The 21,530-nt window shown below is 44.4% G+C and overlaps 1 protein-coding gene and 1 pseudogene across 11 annotated transcripts in view; both read right to left on the bottom strand.

The window, feature by feature from the left end:
- Positions 1–19,351, bottom strand: part of LOC146380912 (NLR family CARD domain-containing protein 3-like) — a 36,969-nt pseudogene extending 17,618 nt beyond the window's left edge. The window contains exons 1-6 of the transcript XR_014801345.1: positions 13,817–19,351; positions 13,405–13,689; positions 10,081–11,945; positions 8,710–9,010; positions 4,769–4,977; positions 2,777–2,944 (exon numbers count right to left, since the gene is read on the bottom strand). The product of XR_014801345.1 is annotated as an NLR family CARD domain-containing protein 3-like (transcript). The remainder of the gene's footprint in view (positions 1–2,776; positions 2,945–4,768; positions 4,978–8,709; positions 9,011–10,080; positions 11,946–13,404; positions 13,690–13,816) is intronic.
- Positions 19,352–19,436: 85 nt separating this feature from the next.
- Positions 19,437–21,530, bottom strand: part of kmt2ca (lysine (K)-specific methyltransferase 2Ca) — a 48,315-nt gene continuing 46,221 nt past the window's right edge. For all 10 annotated transcript variants that reach the window (XM_084940236.1, XM_084940234.1, XM_084940237.1 and 7 more), the window contains 2 exons: positions 20,457–20,565; positions 19,437–20,384 (listed from right to left, as the gene is read on the bottom strand). In XM_084940236.1, coding sequence (XP_084796362.1) covers positions 20,292–20,384; positions 20,457–20,565 — 202 coding nt within the window. In that variant the 3' untranslated portion in view covers positions 19,437–20,291. The remainder of the gene's footprint in view (positions 20,385–20,456; positions 20,566–21,530) is intronic.

Raw genomic sequence — 21,530 nt, 5'->3', positions numbered from 1 at the left:
TGATAAGAAATGCCACTAAAAGATTGAATAATCCCAGATAAAGGAAGAATATAAAAATAAAATAATAATGTACCCAAAACTGAGCCCTGTGGAACCCCACAGGTCAGGGGGGCAATGTTAAGAGGTAAACCTGTCAGTCCTAACAGAAAAGGTCCTTTCTGATAAGTAGGAAGAAAACCAGTCTAAGGCAGATCCAGATATGCCAGCCAAAACCTTCAGCCTGTTAAGTAGGATTTTGTGGTCAGTGGTATCAAAGGCTGCACTGAGGTCAAGCAAAATGATCGCAGAACAATCCCCTGCATCAGAAGCCATTAATAAATTATTATAGACCCTCGAGAGAGCGGTCTCAGTGGTGTGATGCTTTTGAAAGCCAGACTGAAAAGGGTCAGCAATCTGTAATCTGCATAGTAAGGATCTGAACTGATTTTCTACAATTTTTTCCAGTAATTTGCTTAAAAATGGCAATTTCGAAATAGGCCGCTAATTACTAGTAAAGCTAGGATCTAGATTCTGTTCAATAGAGGAGTTACCTCCGCATGTTTAACCTCCTAAGAACCGAACTCTTCCACAGCATGCATTTTTAATTTATCTTTGATATTTGGGCATATTGGGGCCTGATGAATGTAAAAACAAAGAATTACCAGCTTTTTTTTTTAACCATTTGGTTGTTTAGGAAGAGAGGGAAGCTTTAGGAGTGATGGTGGCAAGAGAGCAAAAGAGAGAGAGAGAGTTTTGAGTGTAGCTGATCATTTTGTTGTGTTTGTCAGAACAATGAGCGACTGCTGAATGTCACAGTTCTGCCAAAACGCCACCAAAGGCAGATTACAGTTTAAACACTCTCTCCAGGTGGAAACAGGAGCAGTGATACACCTGCTGCTGTCAGGCCTGCAGGTATCAGGCTGTCATGTTCTCCTTCATCTTATAGGGCTTTGGAGTATGATGTCACGGGAGGGGGCCGCGCTCCCACAATGCCTTGCAGCGTTACGTCAACTCCAAAGTGCTATAATGACAGAAACTGTTTTTGGAGTGGCACAAATAATTTGTGTAGCATCTTATTTGATGCAGAATATTTTTAGACAAATAGTTGCAAATAACTTTGTTTTTTGCAAAACTTGTGCATAGTTTTTTAAAATTACAATTTCTATTTGCATTTAAGTTATGAAAAAGATTCATTAAACATGTTTGTGGCTGTTACAGTAAAAAATATAACTTTTCTCTACTCTGATTTTCTACTTTTTTTTAATCGGATTTTAGATCAATTGTGTTAATACAGTATGTCACAGTGAAAAAATAACAGTAAATTCAGACGTGAGGTTGTGCTGAAAAGAATGACACCAAACAAGGCGAGCTAAACAGTTTTTAAAGGTGAAATGTAGAAGTAAAATCAAAAGTAGTCAATTATACCCTGGACACCAGGGGGTTAAACTTTTTTTTAAAGTAACGCAATAGTTACTTTTACTAGTAATTAGTTACTTTTATAATATTGTAACATAGTTACTAACTAGACCTACAAACTATTACTTAGGATGATGTCCTTAAGAAGCCAAGGTACTAGTTCAGATTATAGCGATTTACCAGATAAATTAATCCCTACAAATTGATTATTTTTCTTTCTTATTTTGTCTTTTTGTTTTACAGACTGCTGTTCAGATGAAAACATCACTTGAAAAAGTTACCTTTGATCAGTGGGTTAAACAATTTAAGGTTTTTGCTTGAATGCTGACATGGCTTTACCTAAATGGCCCTGTGCCCTAATATATCCAAGCACTGTTAAAACGTTGAAGAAAAAAACTTTTCAGTCAGTGTGTGTCTTAGGTCTAGGACCATGGATATCACCCAGTGCTCTGTTTGCACTTTACTGCAAACATCTTCAGCTGCTCTGTGGTTTTGAGTTTTTCTGCCTTCAGTTTCGTATTTAATAACCAAAAAGCTGCTCTGCTGGGTAAAGACCAGGTGACTGAGTTACTTATTTAAGAGTATCCCGTGTCTTTGCTCGGGGAAACTCTTGGGGTTCGTTTGCAGTATGCTTTGGGCCATTGGCCATTTGCACTGTGAATCTCTGTCCAGTCAGTTTTGGTGCATTGGGCAGAATCTGAGCAGAAGATTGCTGTGTACACTTCACAATTCATCCTGCTACTACAATCACCAGTCACATTATCTATAAGTGTTAGTGACCCAGTCCCATTTGCAGCCATACATGCTTATGCCATAGCACTGCCTCCACCAACATGTTTGACTGATAATGTGGTATGTTTCAGATCATTAGCGATTCCTTTTTTCCACATCTTTATTTCATTTGTCCAAAGATATATATATATTTAGAATTGTCCTGTTGAGTATTTCACAAGTATAACTACTTTGAACTTTTGACCTATTCAACTTGTGTGTGCAAAACGTACCATCAGTAAATAATGTTTAAATAATAAAGTGGCCAGTGAGTGATTCCTCTGAAGATCCTTGATTGTTTTTATCCCCTAGTAGTTCTCATGCAGAATTAAAGTTTTTTAAGACTTTGTATAATTCAATAAGTGAGAGCTTAATCAATGGAAATCACAGCAGTTTTATTTCTGCTTTGAATTTGAACTGAAGACAAATATAAGGAGAAACTGGACATGTAAATCAAGTCTCAAAGTGAATTACCCAGTAGAAGATTTTTTCTCTATGTAGCTTTTAAATATGTAGCACAGCATTACTCTGCATCAGCTAGTTGACTGAACCAGAGAAGGAAAAAACAGAATTAGATCCAGATTCTCACAACTAGAACATGGTGACTGACCCCAAAGTTTTAAGTCCACATTGTGGATTCTCCAGAAAACCACACACCGCATTCACTCCTGAATCGTGCAGCTTGTTGCGGCTCAGGTCTAGATGTTTTAGATGGGAGGGGTTGGACTTCAGTGCTGAGACCAGACAGCTGATTTCTGACAATGTACAGTCTTCTAAACTGAAAAAGAAAAAAGGAAATGGAAACTCCAAACAGCTCAGGCCAAAATTCCTAAAGAAACTTGAACAAACAAATAAAACATTTTTTTATATTTGTGTTAAGAAAACTAGTAGTTTGGTATTTGATATCCTAATAATCTCTATACTTTCTTTTTACACATGACTGTTAAGTCAATATGTTATGTATTTTGCACTGCTGATCAGACAAAGTTTACATTGTTCAGGGGAAAAAGCCAGCCATGGGGTGAACAGAAGCCAGTAAGAACATTCTGCATTCTGCTCTTAGAAATATGAAGGTAGATACACCAGCAACCACAGCTGATTCCAGGGGCCAGAGGTGACTACTGCTGGCTAACGCTAAGTGTAGATATAGTAAGACTGTAATTATAGTAATGATACCTGGTTACATCAATTGGAGGTCACTAAAATCAATATCGAATCGGTGTGTAACTTTGCCAAAACAATTTTGGACTCTGTAGTTTTCTCTGGTCCCCTCCCCAATCAGACCAGGAGTTGACATGTTTAGCCGCATGTTCTCCTTAAATTGCTGGCTGTCTGAGTGGTGACCATAAAACGATGTGGGCTTCATAGATAATTGGGAAACTTTCTGGAGGAAACCTGGTCTTGTTCGGAGAGACGGCATCCATCGCACTTTGGATGGAGCAGCACTCATTTCTAGAAATCTGGCCAAATTTATTAAACCACCCAAAATATGACTATCCAGAGTTGGGACCAGGAAGTACGCCTCTCTGCAGCTTCTCTCCTCCTGTTACACCCCAAAACCCCATCCCCTTAGAGACTGTGTCAGCTCCCAAACAGACAAAAAACAAACTAAAAACCAGCAAGAAATGACTTAAACAGAATGAAATCACAAAGAAAAAACAATACAGTATCACCAACAGCACCAAAGAAAGAACTACGACTGTTAAACAGTATGTTTTCTCTTCTAAGTTCCTGTTAGCCAATGACTTAATATCTGGTCAACATCCTGATTTACTCTGCTTACAGAAACCTGGTTACAGTTGGTTATGTTAGTTTAAATGAATCAACACCCCCAAGTCACTCTACCTATTAAAATCTTTTAAAATATAAATGTATTTTGCCAGAAACATCAGAGTCTCAGCTAAAAAGAAGGAGGTCATACTGGACTTGTGGAATACCAAGAGATTAACTGCAGCAGTTTTTTATTGAAATTATTTGTTTGTGTATTTTTTTAAGAAGAAAGATTTGGTGTAAGTCGTGTTTTTGTCTTTGACAAAGGAGTGGGTGCAGGACTTCACGTGTGGAACATGGTGATTTAAAGCTCAGACAGTTTTACACCTACTGATGCTCTTAATCATGAACAAACAACCGGAAAGCAGAGCTATGATTAACCTTCATGTTTATCTGAGCATTTTCATTGTCACCATCTTGTTTTTTGAAAAATGGTTGTGGTGAGAAAGGAGCAGATCTGACTGTCTAATGACTTGCCAAGCACAAGGCTGAATCTTTGAATTAACATAATTTTTTTAATGACCATTTTCTGTTGGCTGTGAGCTTAAACGAGCGACTGAGAGCTGTTTTATAAAGTCTACCTCACTTTTTTCTAGCTTCTGGTCTACATGTTGAGAAAACGCCTGTGACACAGCTAACCTAGACGAAGTCCAGACGCTTTTCATTCCAAGCTCCTTGGACTACAATGACCTGGATGACTGAGAATGTTCACAGACATACAACTTAGACACTGTACAGATCATGTTGCTCTGGTCTATATTACCAGGATGTGTATGCATTTACTGACACCTCAACTTTCACATCTCATCACAACTAACACGCGGTGTCTGACCTCAGATACTCCAGTGTACAATGTGGACTCTCCAGAAAACTGCACAGCTGCTTCACTCCTGAGTCCTGCAGCTCATTTCCGGTCAGGTCCAGTTGTTTCAGATGGGAGGGGTTGGATTTCAGAGCTGAGACCAAAGAGCTGATCTCGGACAAACCACAGAGCTCCAATCTAAATAAAATTAAAAGATTAACTTTTGTGATTAAAATCATTCAGTGTCTCATAACATCTCCAGAGATGAAGAAGATTCAGAAGGTGGAAGTTTTGATCATTCCAAACAGCTGAGGCCAACAGGATGGAGGTTCAAGCAGTCTTCAAGATACCTCAACATTTTTCTGATATTTGTATCTACAGTTCACGTAACATGTGGTATGCAAAAATCCAAATGAATGTATTTTTAAGACATGAAAATGTGACTCCAGACTCTTTGCCAAATCAAACTTCCATACCATACCAGTGGAGTCGCAGGATAACAACTAGCATCAGTGCTACTGACCGGTAGGCTGTCGGTGAAAACTGTGATACTAACAGGAAGGCATAGGTGACAGAGGCCAAGCAAAGTAAGAGAGGAAGTAACGTGAAAGGGAAATAATGAACACAGAGACGGAAACTCCGTGAATCGCTACCTTATCGTGGTGGAGGGGTTTGTGTGTCCCAGGGATCCCAGGGGCTATGTTGTCTGGGGGCTTTTGCCCCCTGGTAGGGTCTCCCATGGCAAATTGGTCCTGGGTGAGGGACCAGACAGAGCGATTCAGGAGACCCTTATGAAGAAAACATCGAGGGAACAGTTTACCCTGCCCGGGATAGGGTTACCGGGGCCCCGCCCTGCAGCCAGGAGGGTGCCCGAGGGCAAGCGTCTGGTGGCCAGGCCTTAGTCCATGGGCCCATCCTCCCACAGGCCCACCACCCGCAGGAGGCGCCATAGGGGTCGGGTGCATTGTGTGCCGGGCGGCGGCCAGGAGCGGAGGCCCTGGCGGACTGATCCCCGGCTGCTAAGACTGGCAATTGGGACATAGAATGTGACCTCTCTGGTGGGGAAAGAGCCTGAGTTAGTGCGTGAGGTTGAGAGGTACCGGCTAGATATAGTCGGGCTCACCTCTACGCATGGCTTGGGCTCTGGAACCAGTCTCCTGGAGAGGGACAATTCAGTCTGGAGTTGCCCCTGGTGAGAGGCAGCGGGCTGGGGTGGGTATTCTAATATCCCCTTGGCTTGCTGCCGGTACGTTGGGGTTTTTCCCGGTGGATGAGAGGGTTTGTTCCCTGCGCCTTAGGGTCGGGGAACGGGTCCTGACTGTCATCTGCGCTTATGCGCCGAGTGGCAGTTCAGAGTACCCAGCCTGCTTAGAGTCCCTGGGTGGGGTGCTGGAAGGTGCTCCACCTGGAGACTCTGTTGTCCTGCTGGGAGACTTCAATGCTCACGTGGGTAATGACAGCGAGACCTGGAGGGGCGTGATTGGGAGGAACGGCCTCCCTGATCTGAACCCGAGTGGTGTTTTGTTATTGGACTTCTGTGCAAATCACAGTTTGGCCATAACTAACACCTTGTTCGAACATAAGAGTGTCCATAAGTGCACGTGACACCAGGACGTTCTAGGCCGCAGGTTGATAATCGATTTTGTAATCGTATCACCAGACCTGCGACCATATGTTCTGGACACTTGGGTAAAGAGAGGGGCTGAGCTGTCAACTGATCACCACCTGGTGGTGAGTTGGATCAGGTGGCGGGGGAGGACGCTGGACAGACCCAGTGCACCTAAACGCGTAGTGAGGGTGTGCTGGGAACGTCTAGCAGAGGCCCCAGTCCGCGAGATCTTCAATGCACACCTCCGGCAGAGCTTCAACGGCATTCCGAGGGAGACCGGGGACATTGAGTCCGAATGGACCATGTTCAGCGTCTCCATTGCCGAAGCTGCTGCATTGAGCTGCGGCCCCAAGGTGGTTGGTGCCTGCCGTGGTGGTAATCATCGAACCAAATGGTGGACACCAGAGGTGAGGGGAGCCACCAGGCTGAAGAAGGAGTCTTATCGGGCTTGGTTAGCCTGTGGGACTCCGGAGGCAGCCGACAGGTATCGACAGGCCAAGTGGAATGCGGCTTGGGCAGTGGCTGAAGCAAAAACTTGGGTGTGGGAGGAGTTTGGAGAGGCCATGGAAAAAGACTTTTGGACTGCCTCGAAGAGATTCTGGCAAACCGTCAGGCGTCTCAGGAGGGGAAAGCGGTGCTCTACCTGCACTGTGTATAGTGCTGGCGGAGCGCTGCTGACTTCGACTGAGAAAATCATCAGGCGGTGGAAGGAATACTTCGAGGACCTCCTTAATCCCACTGACACGTCTTCAGAGAAGGAAGCAGAGTCTGGGGATGAGGGGAATGAACCGCCAATTTCCGGAGGCGAGATCACTGAGGCAGTTAAACAACTCCTTGGTGGCAGAGCCCCTGGTGTTGATGAGGTCCGCCCGAGTTCCTGAAGGCTTTGGACGTTGTAGGGCTGTCCTGGTTGATACGCCTCTACAATGTTGCGTGGAGATCAGGGGCAGTACCCCTGGACTGGCAGGCCAGGGCTGCCCTTTGTCACCGATTCTGTTCATAATTTTTATGGACAGGATTTCTAGGCGCAGCCAAGTGGCGGAGGGCTTTCACTTCGGTGGCCTCAGAATCTCATCTCTGCTTTTCGCGGATGATGTGGTTTTGTTGGCTTCATCGGGTGAAGGCCTCCAGCTCGCACTGGAACTGTTCGCAGCCGAGTGTGAAGCAGCGGGAATGAGGATCAGCACCTCCAAATCTGAGGCCATGTTTCTCAGCCGGAAAAGGGTGGAGTGCTCACTCCCGGTCGGGGATGAGTTCCTGCCCCAAGTGGAGGAGTTCAAGTATCTCGGGGTCTTGTTCGCGAGTGATGGGAGAAGGGAGCCGGAGATCGACAGATGGATTGGTGCAGCGGCTGCAGTGATGCGGACGCTGCACCGGTCCATTGTGGTGAAGAGGGAGCTGAGTGTAAAAGCGGTCAACCTACGTCCCTACCCTCACCTATGGCCACGAGCTGTGGGTAGTGACCGAAAGAACGAGATCGCGGATACAAGCGGCGGAAATGAGCTTCCTCCGAAGGGTGGCTGGCCTCTCCCTTAGAGATAGGGTGAGAAGTTCAGCCATCCGGGAGGGGTTCAGAGTAGAGCCGCTGCTCCTCCACATCGAAAGGAGCCAGCTGAGGTGGTTTGGACATCTGACAAGGATGCCTCCTGGGTGCCTCCTGGGGTTGGTGTTCTGGGCATGTCCCACCGGGAGGAGGCCCCGGGGCAGACCCAGGACATGCTGGAGAGATTATATCTCTCGGCTGGCCTGGGAACGCCTTGGTGTTCCCCCGGATGAGGTGGAGGAGGTGGCTGGGGAGAGGGAGGTCTGGGCCTCACTGCTTAGGCTGCTGCCCCCGCGACCCGGCCCCGGATAAAGCGGATGAAGATGGATGGATGGATGGAGACGGAAACTTGACAGTATACAAAATGACTGAGGAAAAAAAACATAAGGAACTAAATGAAAATAACAAAGTCTAACTACAGAACTAGAAGCTAGAGATATTAAATAACAGTCAAAATTAAGATATAAACAAACTAGGAGCGGAGAAGACTCCAAAACCCAAAAGGTCAAAGACCTAGAACCATGGCGGTCTCACCATTCCAAATAGGTCACGGTCTGGACTTTGGCTCGGTCATTCCAGTCATCCATGCAGAAATACTTAAAGTCACCAGTCATACTACAACAAATCAATGCCTACACATACACACACATACATGTGTACAGACTAGAACACAAGCACAAAAACTGCTCTGAGATGGACACCACCAAACAAACAAACAACACGGTGGTGAATTGTGATGGCCAGGCTGAAAGTGTTGGATTCGGCAAGCTCCAGATAGAGAAACATCCTGAGTGCCTTCCAATCGCATCACTAACTAACTCCACAGATAGTAACCAAATATATTACTGAACATTTGAACACAAGGTTGAAACTGATTTTAAATTTTAAAAAAAAACAACTACCTTGTAGTCTGATAGTAACTAACAGCTGCAGGCAGTGAACTGACCTCAGAGCATCCAGTTTACAGTTTGGACTCTTCAGTCCAGCACACAAAAGTTTCAGTCCTGAACCATCCAGGATGTTTCCACTCAGGTCCAGCTGAATCAGACTGGAGGTGTTGGATTTCAGAGCTGAGGTCACACATTGAAAGTGAGACTCTGACAGTCCACACCACCTTAACCTGTGATGACACAAACATTACAACAAAATAACCCAGCTGGACACTTCCTGTTGGACATTGTGCTCTGGACATCAGTGCTTCAGCTGATCTGACTGACATGAAACAGGAATCCTCCTCAGTCTGTCGGTTTGCTCTAACCCCACGCCTGACTCCACAGACTCCTGAGGCCATCTCCATCAGAAAAACATTTTAACTGTGACTCAGGATATTTGACTGAGTTCAGCTCAGTGAACAGTTTGTGAACTTTTGGTTCTTTCTTTAATTTTATTGATGTTCTTTCTTGTGGTCCTGATGTTCTCGTCTTTGCCCCCCTCTGTCTTCTCTGTGATACCTTCAGTGTTCCCCTCTCACTCTTATCATGTTTCTGTTGAGCTTCACATCTCCCTGTTTATTTCTTTTCCTGTTTTACTTTAATAATCACTTTTCTCACATGTCTTGTTTTGTGCTCTGTCCCTGTTTACAGTTGGACTTTGGCTCATTTTGGTCTGTTTGTGACAATAAAAAAAAACGAATTTTCCTCAGTTTTTTCTTTTAGTCCTGCGTTTGGTCATCTCCACACCTCATCCAAACCGACCTCTGTCTGTGGAACGTCTGTGGAACATTTAGTGTCACAAATGAAATGGACTCGACAGTCAGACCTGACCATAATTCACTATTAAAAGAATTCAATATTTAGATGATTGTGTGAACTTCAACATTGTCTTCTACGTTCTGAAAAACTTGTGAACACAAACCAATTCAACCAGGCTTTGTAATAAAATAAGAGGAGGACTGATTTAGAAACTGTTTTTCTATGACACAATTCAGGAGCTGGGGTTGGCCTTTACACTCTAAAGCTTGTTAACAGCTTGACTTGTACTGCGTGTAACCGGGTCATAAATGACATATTGTTATAATTACACAAAATGTGTTCTAAACCCCAAACTGTTATTGGTATACTGACTTTTAGGACCTCCAAGCTTTGGAAGTCCTTGGAGGCCTTGGATTTACTTGGAAGTCTTTCTTTTTACCTTTCGTTGTCAGACAACGCAGGAACACACATGTGCATAGAGACAGAGATCTGCACTTACCGAGCCTTTCTGCAGTTCCTCACAGCTGGAATTAATCTGCGTTGTCCATCCACCGATGTGTTGTACTTCTTTAGGTCCAACTCATCCAGAACCTCCTCTGACATCTGCAGCATGAAGGCCAGAGCTGAGCACTGGATCTCAGAGTCTCTTTGATCTGTTCTCTGATTTGAGGAACTCTTGGATCTCCTGATGTACTGAGAGGTCGTTCATCTCCATCAGACAGTGGAAGATGTTGATGCTTCTGTCAGGAGAGATTTTATCACTGTTCATCTTCTTCAGGCTCTTAATGACTCTCTGGATGGTTTCTGGACTGATCTCTGTCTGACCCAGCAGACCTCCTAAGAGTCTCTGGTTGGACTCCAGACAGAGGCCATGAAGGAAGCGAACAAACAGGTCCAGGTGGCCATCTTTACTCTGGAGGGATTTCTCCAGGACTCTCTTGAGAAACAGACACTCGGATGAAACTTCATCATCATCATCAACATCAGATAAAGAATCAAATAGATAATCCTTACAGTCTTTCCCCACAAAGTTCTCCAGCACCTCTGTTTTATGTTCCCAGTCTTTTCCCAGGAACTCTTCCAGCACCTCTGTCTTTCTGTTGGTGAAACAGTGGAACATGTAGACTGCAGCCAGAAACTCCTGAATGCTCAGATGGACAAAGCAGTAGACCGTTTCTGAAAACATGTCATACTCATCAGCTTTAAAGATCTGTGTGAACACTCCTGAGTACACTGAAGCATCACTGATATCGAAGCCACACTCTGTCAGGTCTGATTCATAGAAGATCAGGTTTCCTTTCTGCAGCTGATCAAAAGCCAGTTTTCCCAGAGACTCAATCATCTTCCTGCTCTCTGGACTCCAGTGTGGATCTGTGGCTTTATCACACTTGATGTTCTTTGTTTTTAGGTGAAATAGCACAAGGCGTATGTAGAGCTCTGTGAGAGTCTTAGGCAGATCTTCGCTCTCTTTGTTCTTCATGACATCCTCCAGAACTGTAGCAGTGATCCAGCAGAAGACTGGGATGTGGCACATGATGTGGAGGCTTCGTGATGTCTTGATGTGGGAGATGATGCTGCTGGCCTGCTCCTCATCTCTGAATCTCTTCCTGAAGTACTCCTCCTTCTGTGGGTCAGTGAACCCTCTGACCTCTGTCACCATGCCAACACAGTCAGGAGGGATCTGATTGGCTGCTGCAGGTCGTGTGGTTATCCAGAGGCGAGCAGAGGGAAGCAGTTTCCCCCTGATGAGGTTTATCAGCAGCACATCCACTGACGTGGGCTTTCTAGGGTCAGTCAGGATTGTAGTTTTGTGGAAGTCCAGAGGAGGTCGACACTCATCCAGACCATGAAAGATGAACACAACCTGGAAGTCTTCAAAGCTGCAGATTCCTGCTTCTTTGGTTTCAGTAAAGAAGTGATGAACAAGTCCCACCAAGCTGAACTTTTCCTCTTTCAGCACATTCAGCTCTCTGAAAGTGAATGGAAACATGAACTGGATGTCCTGGTTGGCTTTGTCTTCAGCCCAGTCCAGAGTGAACTTCTGTGTTAGGACTGTTTTCCCAATGCCAGCCACTCCCATTGTCAGAACTGTTCTTACTGGTGCTTTTCTTCCAGGTGGGAGTTTAAAGATGTCTTCTTGTCTGATTGTTGTTTCTGGTCTGTCTGGTTTCCTGGATGCTGTTTCAATCTGTCTGACCTCATGTTCATCATTGACCTCTGCAGTCCCTCCCTCTGTGATGTAGAGCTCTGTGTAGATCTCATTCAAAAGGGTTGGGTTTCCTGCTTTAGGGATCCCCTCAAACACACACTGGAACTTCTGTTTCAGGTTTGACTTGAGTTTGAGGTGACAGGCCTGAAGAGTCTCTGGATGAAACAAAAACTGTCAATAAGATCATTGCCTGTAGAGTGGTCTGCACAGTATGAGGAAAAAGTTATTCAACTGCATCTATATGTGAATGTGACTTAAACCCAAGTCTACGGTTATGAAGTTATGACTTCGAGCTAAACTGATTTATTATAACTCATAAACAAATAACTGTGACACACTTATCCCTGGAGTCATTCAAACAAATCTCAGTGTAGGTTAGAAGTTCATGAACCAACAAAAACTTCAGTCAACAGTTCAAAAGCTGGAGTCCAGACAACAAAGCCAGATAACTGCATTGGTTAGAGCTGCAGTGACTTATCAAACAAAGAAATATGCTCAAACATTTTGAGTTTTTTATTTTTAGGGTCTTTTAATGCATTTACTATTTTCTTAGCATAGAGATTACACTTTACAGTTGGATGAAGCTGTTAAATAAGGGAATCAGGATGATTCTTCCTTTACACATCAGCACAGAGGACAAGCGAGGACCCCAGGCCCTCCCTTTATTATTAGCAGAGACACGGGAACCAAAGCAAGGTTGGCAGTCTGGCCAACAAACAGCTCGAGTTGAACAGCCCCCAACCAGGATTGTTTATTCTTTTAAGACCTTGTCATTCACTCATACCAGATACAGCTATCATGTTAGCAATTAGAAAGAGAGACTAGTAAAAGCTGAGGAAGGTGGTCGTTCAGCACATGTTCCCACATACGACACTGTGACGGTTTGTTTAGGTCTTCAGGGTCTGATGGAGTAAATCCTTCCTCTCTGGGTGAGTCAGGTCTCTCTCCTGACAATGAATTTTTTACCATTAACAAATTAGTTATGTCACAAACCACACAAAGTAAACTCTCTAACAATCCATCCACCATCTTCCATTTATCTGGGTCAGGCCCCCCAAAAAAAGGGAGATGGGCCCATCCTCCTGAGAGCTAACCACCTGCAGGAGCCACCGTAGGGGTCAGGTGCAATGTGTGTTGGGCAGGGTCCAGGAGCGGAGACCCTGGCGGACTGACTCCCGATTACCAAAATTAGTGATTGGGATATGGAATTAACCCTCTAACCATCAAATGGAAATAATCCAGTTTCAGTGTCTGAAACGAGGAAACTACTGGGTAACTACTGGCTTCGTGATTTTCACGTTTTTCAGCTCATTCATGAGGAGGTTCATGTGTTTTCACCAACCACAAAGACACAATTTTCATATCAGTGTCTTTGCAGATAACAAACGTGGATCAATCAAAAAGCAACAAACTTTAAATGAGATACAGAAATGTCCAGAGAAATGTAGCTCTGAAGAGAAAAGAGGATTTGTAATTATAATATTAAGTAAAGGGTTCAATATATTCACAACAGAAAAACAACCTTTATTTACAGTTAAACACACACACAGTTAAATCTCTCAGAATTGAAGTAAACTGAGCAATAAAACCACCATAACAACAAACAGAGCTCACCTGGCTGCGCAGATGGCTCAAAGGACAAATGCAGCTGAGAGGAGAGAGTCGGATCTATGGTCTGAAGATGTCTGATCATTATCCTGGAGGCAGTTCTTCCTTTTTTCTTTACTGTGTCAATCAAGTCACGAGCCTTATCTGCTGTGACCGAGTTCCCCTCCACTATTGATGCTTTCTCCAGATCATTCAGGACACGGTCCGTTACCAGAGCCTCCAGGAGCTGTGTGACGATTTCTTTTGAAACCCTCCAAACAAAGCTGCACCGTACCCTGCTGAGCTCATCCTCTACAGGAAAAAAGAGACATAATAAGCATGCATCCTACCTCACTCTTTGAAGGAAATGAGAGCTACGATTGGTCAGTTTGAGCTTTGTGTGTTTCTGTGTTAAAGTCCTAAAATACTGAGCTCCTACCTGCGGATGGAGCTGATAAAGCTGGCCGGTCTGGTTCAGACTCCATCTTTGATCTATGACAGAATGAGGTACAGAGTGAATCAGGATCAGCTGGTCTCATATCACTTATTGCAACACATCATAGCACCCCTGTTTCTGATGGAATCTTCGGTTTACACACTGCAGTGAAGTTATAGTACTGAGAAAACCTGCGGCTGATGTAGAATTACCAGTACTGGCTAGAAATATTTGGGTTCACCTCAACGAACAGCTCATGTTAGAAGCAGTTTCTTGGATTAAGGCTGGACTCTGTTCTACTTTGAAGTTTTTCTTGTTGAGAGGCAGCGAGCAGGGGTGGGTATACTTTTATATATATATATGGCCCCAGCTCTGTGTTTGGATATTGGGTTTCTCCAGAGGATGAGGAAGTTGTTTCCCTGGACCAATTAACGGGTCCTCATTGTTGGTTTTGCTTTGTACCACAGACAATAGTTCAGAATACTCAGCCATCTTGGAGTCCCTGAAAGGTGTTTGGGAAGAACGATCTACCTGATGTGAACCCAACTGATGTTCAGGTATTTGTAATCGTATCACAAGACCTGCAGCTCTACACCTTGTACACTCAGCAAGTGAAGCTTGGTTTTCACTTGCTACCTAGGGATGAGATGGACCAGATGGTGGAGAAGGCCTGGCCCATTCAAACATACGAGTGTCCACTGGGAGCATCTGGCAGAGGTCCCAGTCTGGAAGAGCTCCAAGCTTTAACAGCATTTTAAGGGAGTTTAGGGACACTGAATCCTGATGTACCATCTTCCAAATGTGGTATCTAACCGGGGCCGTTTTTCAATTCTCAAGTATGCAAGTCCATTCTTCATAAGTTCACATGGGAGTCCAGGCTTCCCGAGAATGCAGCACAATCATTCTACAATTGGAGCAGCGGTGTACTTGATGACATCACAGCTCCGGAGTTTTTACTGCCGCCCCCTCTGAACTGTGATTAATATTTGGAATGGAAATTACACATGATGTAGTTAAATCTTTTTTTTTTAAGTGACTTTGACAAAATTGGCTTTTCTGTATTGTCTGTTTCATAATGTCTAATAAACTTCATACAGTTAAACACAATCACTACATGACTGAAACACAAGCTTAATCCGTCTTAATAAACATAGTACACATGTATGCCTGAAAACAAACAGGTGAGACGTTAGAACGCTTTTAGTTCTATTTTAGTAAACACTCAAACCTACAGCACACAGCTGCTGGGGTTTGGAAGAGAACTGAACAAATATTTCAAATATAATGTGATCATTGTTGGAGCACTTTTCAGGATCTCCACGTATTACCATGCTGTTTTTGTTCCCAGGGAAAATGTTTCCGTGTGAATTTTTAGTGTTAGATTAAATTCAGTTAGCTGTTTAAATAAGAACAGAACATTTTACATCAGGGGATATGACAGTTATATGACAGAAATATACTGACAGCTCTCCAAGTAAGACGTCAATATTAAATAAAACGGTTCATTTATGAAGCTGAACCGATTTACTCAGGAACAAAAAAAAAACCAACACTGAAATAAATCAAACATCAACATTTAGAAGTTATCGAAGAGACTTGTCTTGATGCACACTCAGTCATCGAGGTAAGTAAATCCCAGGTTAATTGTGTTCATCTGGACGTTTTCAGTGGGAGAAACATTTCATCATCATCCAGGTGACTTCTTCCGTCTCAGCTGACTGCAAACACTTTGTCCAGATGAACACAATCAACTTTTGGGGATTAAAAGTAGAATGGGAGGCAGAGCCTTAAGTTTTCAGGCCCCTCTTCTGTGGAACCAGCTTCCAGTTTGGATTCAGGAGACAGACACTATCTCTACTTTTAAGATTAGGCTTCAAACTTTCCTTTTTGCTAAAGCATATAGTTAGGGCTGGACCAGGTGACCCTGAATCCTCCCTTAGTTATGCTGCAATAGACGTAGGCTGCTGGGGGATTCCCATGATGCACTGGGTGTTTCTTCTTCACTCACTATGTGTTAACAGACCTCTCTGCTGAATCACACTTGTTATTAATCTCTGTCTCTCTTCCACAGCATGTCTTTATCCTGTCTTCCTTCTCTCACCCCAACCAAACACAGCAGATGGCCCCGCCCCTCCCTGAGCCTGGTTCTGCCGGAGGTTTCTTCCTGTTAAAAGGGAGTTTTTCCTTCCCACTGTCTCCAAAGTGCTTGCTCATAGGGGGTCATATGATTGTTGGGTTTCTCTCTGAATCTATTATTGTAGAGTCGGCCTTACAATTGACCCTGTGCATGAGAAAATGCTAACTTCCTGGTTTGAGACCGGATGTGGGGTTGTACATTTCCGGTAGCTTTACTTTGCGGTCAATCGCTACTGCGAAGATATACTCCAAAATCATGTCCAAACATCGAAAACGGAAAGATCGCGTTAAGTTACAAAGAGCAGAAGGTGGGAACACTCACCACTGTTGTGTCATAAAAAATCTAATGATCAATTTTGACGTTTAAAGAGTTTAGATCGATCAGTTGTTTACATCACTCAACACAAGCAGAACTGCATTACTGCATGCAGAACACACATCATCCAAATTCAGAAGCACATCTATGTATAGTGACTGGTCTCATGATTTAAACAGGCAAATGTTCAGCATTCAAACTACAGGTGAAGAATAGTAAAACCGGATGTTTCCCCGTTATGTCGATATCAGCTAGTCAAGTACACACCTACACAGCATGTTAACAAACCGTGAAAAAAAGCCACACAAAAAATGAATGATTGCTGGTAATGGTTTCTATACATTAGTATTTACGAAGGGTATGTTGTGACTTACCTTCAAAATTACAGCGGTCCCTCACTATAATGCGGTTCACCTTTCACCTCGCTGTTTCGCGGATTTTTTAGTGCAAGTTTGCATGCTTTTTTTTACATCACATTGTGTCCTGCTCCTGATCGCTGCAGACGATCTCCTCCATGCCGTCTCTCCTGTACAGTACAGAATCGCTGCATCGATCGCTAGCAGTGTGACTCTGAAGTGCAGTACTGTATGTCCACGATGTCCACGAAACGTTTTGCACCGTCAAAAAATAAAATTGGCTACTTGATTTCACCTATCGCTGGTTATTTTTAGAACATAACACCGTGATAAACGAGGGACAGCTGAGAAATATAACATTTGAATCCCTTTTCTCTTTTGCTCTGAGGCGCGGGGAAAAAATATCGACAAGTCAATGAACATCATTTACAGATATATTGGGTAAATGCCCAAGACATCTATAGAAATGTAAATCGCCGCTTGATTCATTCATTTGCTTAACTTGTTTTGGACCGTAAACAGGGCGCGAATAGGACACCAGAAACAAAGCTCCCCACAGGAGTTTCCGCACCGGAAGTAGCATATGCTAACGTGCACATAGTCAATATAAAGCACATTGAGGCGACTGTTGTTCTTGTTATTTCAGGCTTTATAAATAGAACTGAATTGAAAATGATTTGCAGTCACTGAGAGGACCATGAACTCCTCTGTACACCAAAGTATTCTGCAGTCTAAGGCGAGGTCATCTGTCCTACAGCTAAATTGGGACAGCATCAGGAAAAGTGATGGAAAATGGAGGGACGGATATTTGTATTTAATATATAAAAACTGAATTTAAACTTTCAGATTTTAATGAGCGGATCTTGATCTAACCCTCAAATAAAATATACGATTTATGTCACACAAGGCAACTCAAGAGTCTGATGTGACTGTTCCTGAGTTTAAATCTGAAGGTTTTGCCATCAGCACTGAACTCTGCAACAACCTGCTCGAGGACAAAAGCCTTTCAGCATCAGCTGCTTGCTTTGAATCAGCTCTGCTCTCATATGTGGACATCTGCCCTGTTCTGACTCAAAAACCTAAATCAAACTCAGTGTCAGTCATCATCAGTCGAGTTTGTGTTTCTTCCCATTTTAGTTTGAGAAAATATTTTAATCAACAAACTTTTCGTTTCGATGTTAGTTTTATGGGACTTTTTATTCCACTTAGCTTTGCTCTAAATCCTAAAGGCAGGATAAGAAGACCCGAGCTGTGGGGGAATATTTTAGAAGGCTTTTCCATGACTTTGGCAGAAAACAGCCTGATGTGGAGGAGAACTGATAAGGACTGAGAAGTGAAGCTTAGACAGTTGGACTATTTCACAATGTGAGGCTGGACGTTGGAGACGTTCATCTGCTCTCCAGCAGCCTGAAAGCGGACTGCAGACACAGGCTGTTACATCGTTCACACATCAGTGTGTCAGATAAAGAAAAACCTCAGAGGGGAAGTGACGTGTGTGTCTGCTGCTGATCCAGAGTAACTTCTCCTTTATTCAGACTTCCTGTGACTGACGTTTGTCTCTAACATCCTGAAGCGTGCAGCACACACACAGAAGTCACTTTGACAAAGCTCGTCATCTTTAGAGAGCTTTGATGCTGATTCACTCACATCAGCAGGTCACTGCACTGGATGGAAAACACACCATTAATGAACATGTCCTCCTGTAAAGGACACTTCAGGGTCTCCTCTGCTAAAGGAGGCAATAAAGGAAGCACTGAAGCTCCTTCCTTTAGTTTCTGAGACTTCAAATGGCTCCATCCGTGGCTGCAGAGACTTCAGGTCTATTCAGCTGTTATTTGCTTTTAGAGGGGCGGAGTCTTTATCAGCACATGTTATTAACCTGACCAGTGGGTGGAGCCCACAGATTTTATGACTTGTTGTATCCTGAGGGGTGTGAGGTTAATGTGTCAGTGAGGCGTAGCCTTCACATAAATGCTGTACACATACAGAGATTCATGCAACGCCTTTACTTTTGAGTTATATTTACATGTTCAAAATACAACTATTCAAAAGCACCATGGTAACGGATTCTGAACAGCTCACCTGGTCAGGAGCAGGCGATGTGCAGCGTGCTGGTGGGATAAAACCAGCCGCGCCTCTGTCTCAGAGAGAAGTAGATCCTGATTTCCTCATCTCGGTCATCAGCTGCTGTCGGTACCTGGATCTGTGCTCCTCCCCTGTCCATTTACAGGAGTCACATGACTACATCAGAGGAAGTGTGTGTCTTGGAGACATGAGCGCTCTCAGGTGACGATGTCTGAGCTGTATTTGATCATCAAACCTGTAAAATTGTTTCTCTGACTCCAGCTTCAGCCCACAACCTCAGCTCCTGCTCACCCTCACCAACCATGAAATGCCCCCGGATCCACCCAGGCAACAGTAAACCAGGTGTTGACCCACAGGAAGTGAGGAAACAGGAAATATGGCGCTGATGTGACAAGAGAATCTTACAGAACCAGAGGTGCCGATTTCTGCTGAAACTTCATGGCTCTAAAGGCGGAGCTGTCACGTCTTGTTCTTCACTTTTCTGACGCCTTTCATGTTTCCACACTGCTGCACGCACCCACCCACCCCCACTCGGTCTGTACAAACACAACTCCAGCTTTCATCACAGGAGGGCATGAAGCCCGCTTACACAACCAGGCATCACAGGAAACAGAGCCAGTCGTTACGAAACACATTAAGTCCCAACGACAGCTCACACAGCAAATACACTGAAACACTGAGAACGTCATGTGACTGTTGCTATGCACACAGAATAGAATGAGGCGAGAGCAACATGTAAAATATTTTATTTTTCTGTAAATGATTCTAAATCAGAGTCACCATATTTCCCAAAAACAAACATCTTTATCGTCACGGTTACGTCCAGTAATAATTAAAAAAGGCTTCGTGTCGTCTCTGTACACATCAGCAGTCTCCTATGTACACGGCAGCGGGACTCGGCGCCTGAAGGCCGCGGTGACGCCTGCCCGACTCGCTTCACAGTCCATCCAATCGGGATGCGGTGCCGGGTCAGCAACACAAACTGTACTTGAAACGCTGCAGCTGATCGGCGGTGGTGAGGATGGTGGAGGGCTTCTTAAACTCTGTGTGCAATTCTCTCATCTATGGTACACATATTTACACACCTCCACGCCGGACCTCGAACGCACCGCAGGTTTAGAAAATAGCTTCATTCAGTAATAAATACAAAAAACCTCTTATTTTACAGGAAATTAACAAATGGAGGTGGGCGGGGCCAGAGTGGGGTGGGTGGGGCCGGGGAATAAAGTCTCTATTTTTGTTGTTTTTGTGTTTTAGTGCAAGTTAAAGACAACACATTCTCTGATCTCACATTTACATCTGTGCTCATTTTTACACACAATATACACAGAGGACCAGCCTCTTTAAGCCCCGCCCACTCTCCAACACAGCTACGCCCTCAGAAACAAGCTTCTGACCCCACCCATGCGCATATATAACCCCCACCCTGACCTGTTATCCCCATCATCAATATTATTATCATTACTTCTGTTATCAAAGCAATCACTTTCATTATTATCACTGTGTTGATATGAAGTTAAGCTCCGCCCACAGGGGAGGCGATCGACAGAGAGCGAGCTGCCTGTGTGTGTGTGTGTGTGTGTGTTCAGTTCATCCATTTGCGGCAGTTGACGGCTCCGCAGTGACACGGGATCTTATGCTGATCGTCCTCCAGGTCGAATTTGTAGTCGTAGCACAGCTGGAGGGGGAGGGGCATTAATCAGTAACCACACACGCTCTGAGGTGCTGACTGATGGAGGGCGGGCCTTACCTCTTCTCCTCTCTGGATGCGTCTGCAGGAGCTGATGATGATCTTGTTCTCCTTCTCCACCGTCACCACCTCAGTGATACAGTTGGGAGCACATGAGTGGTTGATGTACCTGCCAATCACACAGAGAGGCGGGTCTTTCACAGGTCAACAGACCAATCACTATTAAAAATTCCTGCACCCTGCTAGGATCCTTCATCAGGTTTTCACTTTGAGCTTTCTGAGTTTATCAGAACTCGGCTGGTTCGGATATTTATCAATGCAGAGCCACCTGAGCCCCCCCCCGAACACACCTGAACTTGGACTTGGTGCAGCCAAATATCCCAGAATGCATTTAGTCTGAAACTCAAACGTGGGGATGTCGGAGGAGAGCGGATAAAAATTTGGGACCGTGACATAAATAAAGTTTTAATGAATGTTGATGAGTAAATTTCAAATATCTGCTCGACTTATCAGGACATCACATCAGTAAGAAGTGCTCTGAGAATTTCAGAGACGTCCATTACCCCACCAGCTGTCAGCTGACCGAGAGGTCAAGGGTCACTAGAGCCAGTGAGAACGCCTGACTTCCGGCACAATAACACACGAGGTATACACGTCACCTAGATAACATGTTAACGTTTGGTTTATTTCAGAGTTTCATTTGTTCCCGAGCGGTTCATCACATGTGACTTTCTTACATCACGTGTGATTTCCACTGCAAACATGAATCAGTTAAATTCAGAGGGGCAGTAAAAACACTGGAGCTGAGCTGTGATGTCATCACGTCACGCCTCAGCGGTTTGTGTCCTGGAGCGAGGACACTTTCAGGTGTGTTTTCCCAACACGATGAGCACTCAGAGCGAGGGCGGAGCTGCGACCCTTCCACAGCCCCGCCCTCACCTGTGAGCACCAGATGAAAGGAAAGTTTCCTCTGAGGAGTGTCTGAGCGCTCCACGACAGGTGAGGAGCTCAAACTGAGCTGCTGCTCACCCACATCTTTAAACACCAGAACACCTGATGCGTCACAGGACAGGTGTTTCAAGTCCAACTGGGCAGAGACCCCAGGTGGACACACACACACACACACACACACAC

Source organism: Perissodus microlepis, chromosome 9, assembly GCF_051167445.1.
Source record: "Perissodus microlepis isolate ML-2025 ecotype Zambia chromosome 9, ASM5116744v1, whole genome shotgun sequence".
NCBI lineage: Eukaryota > Metazoa > Chordata > Actinopteri > Cichliformes > Cichlidae > Perissodus > Perissodus microlepis.
Note: the sequence above shows the minus strand (reverse complement) of the source record. Positions and strands in the feature narration are given on the sequence as shown.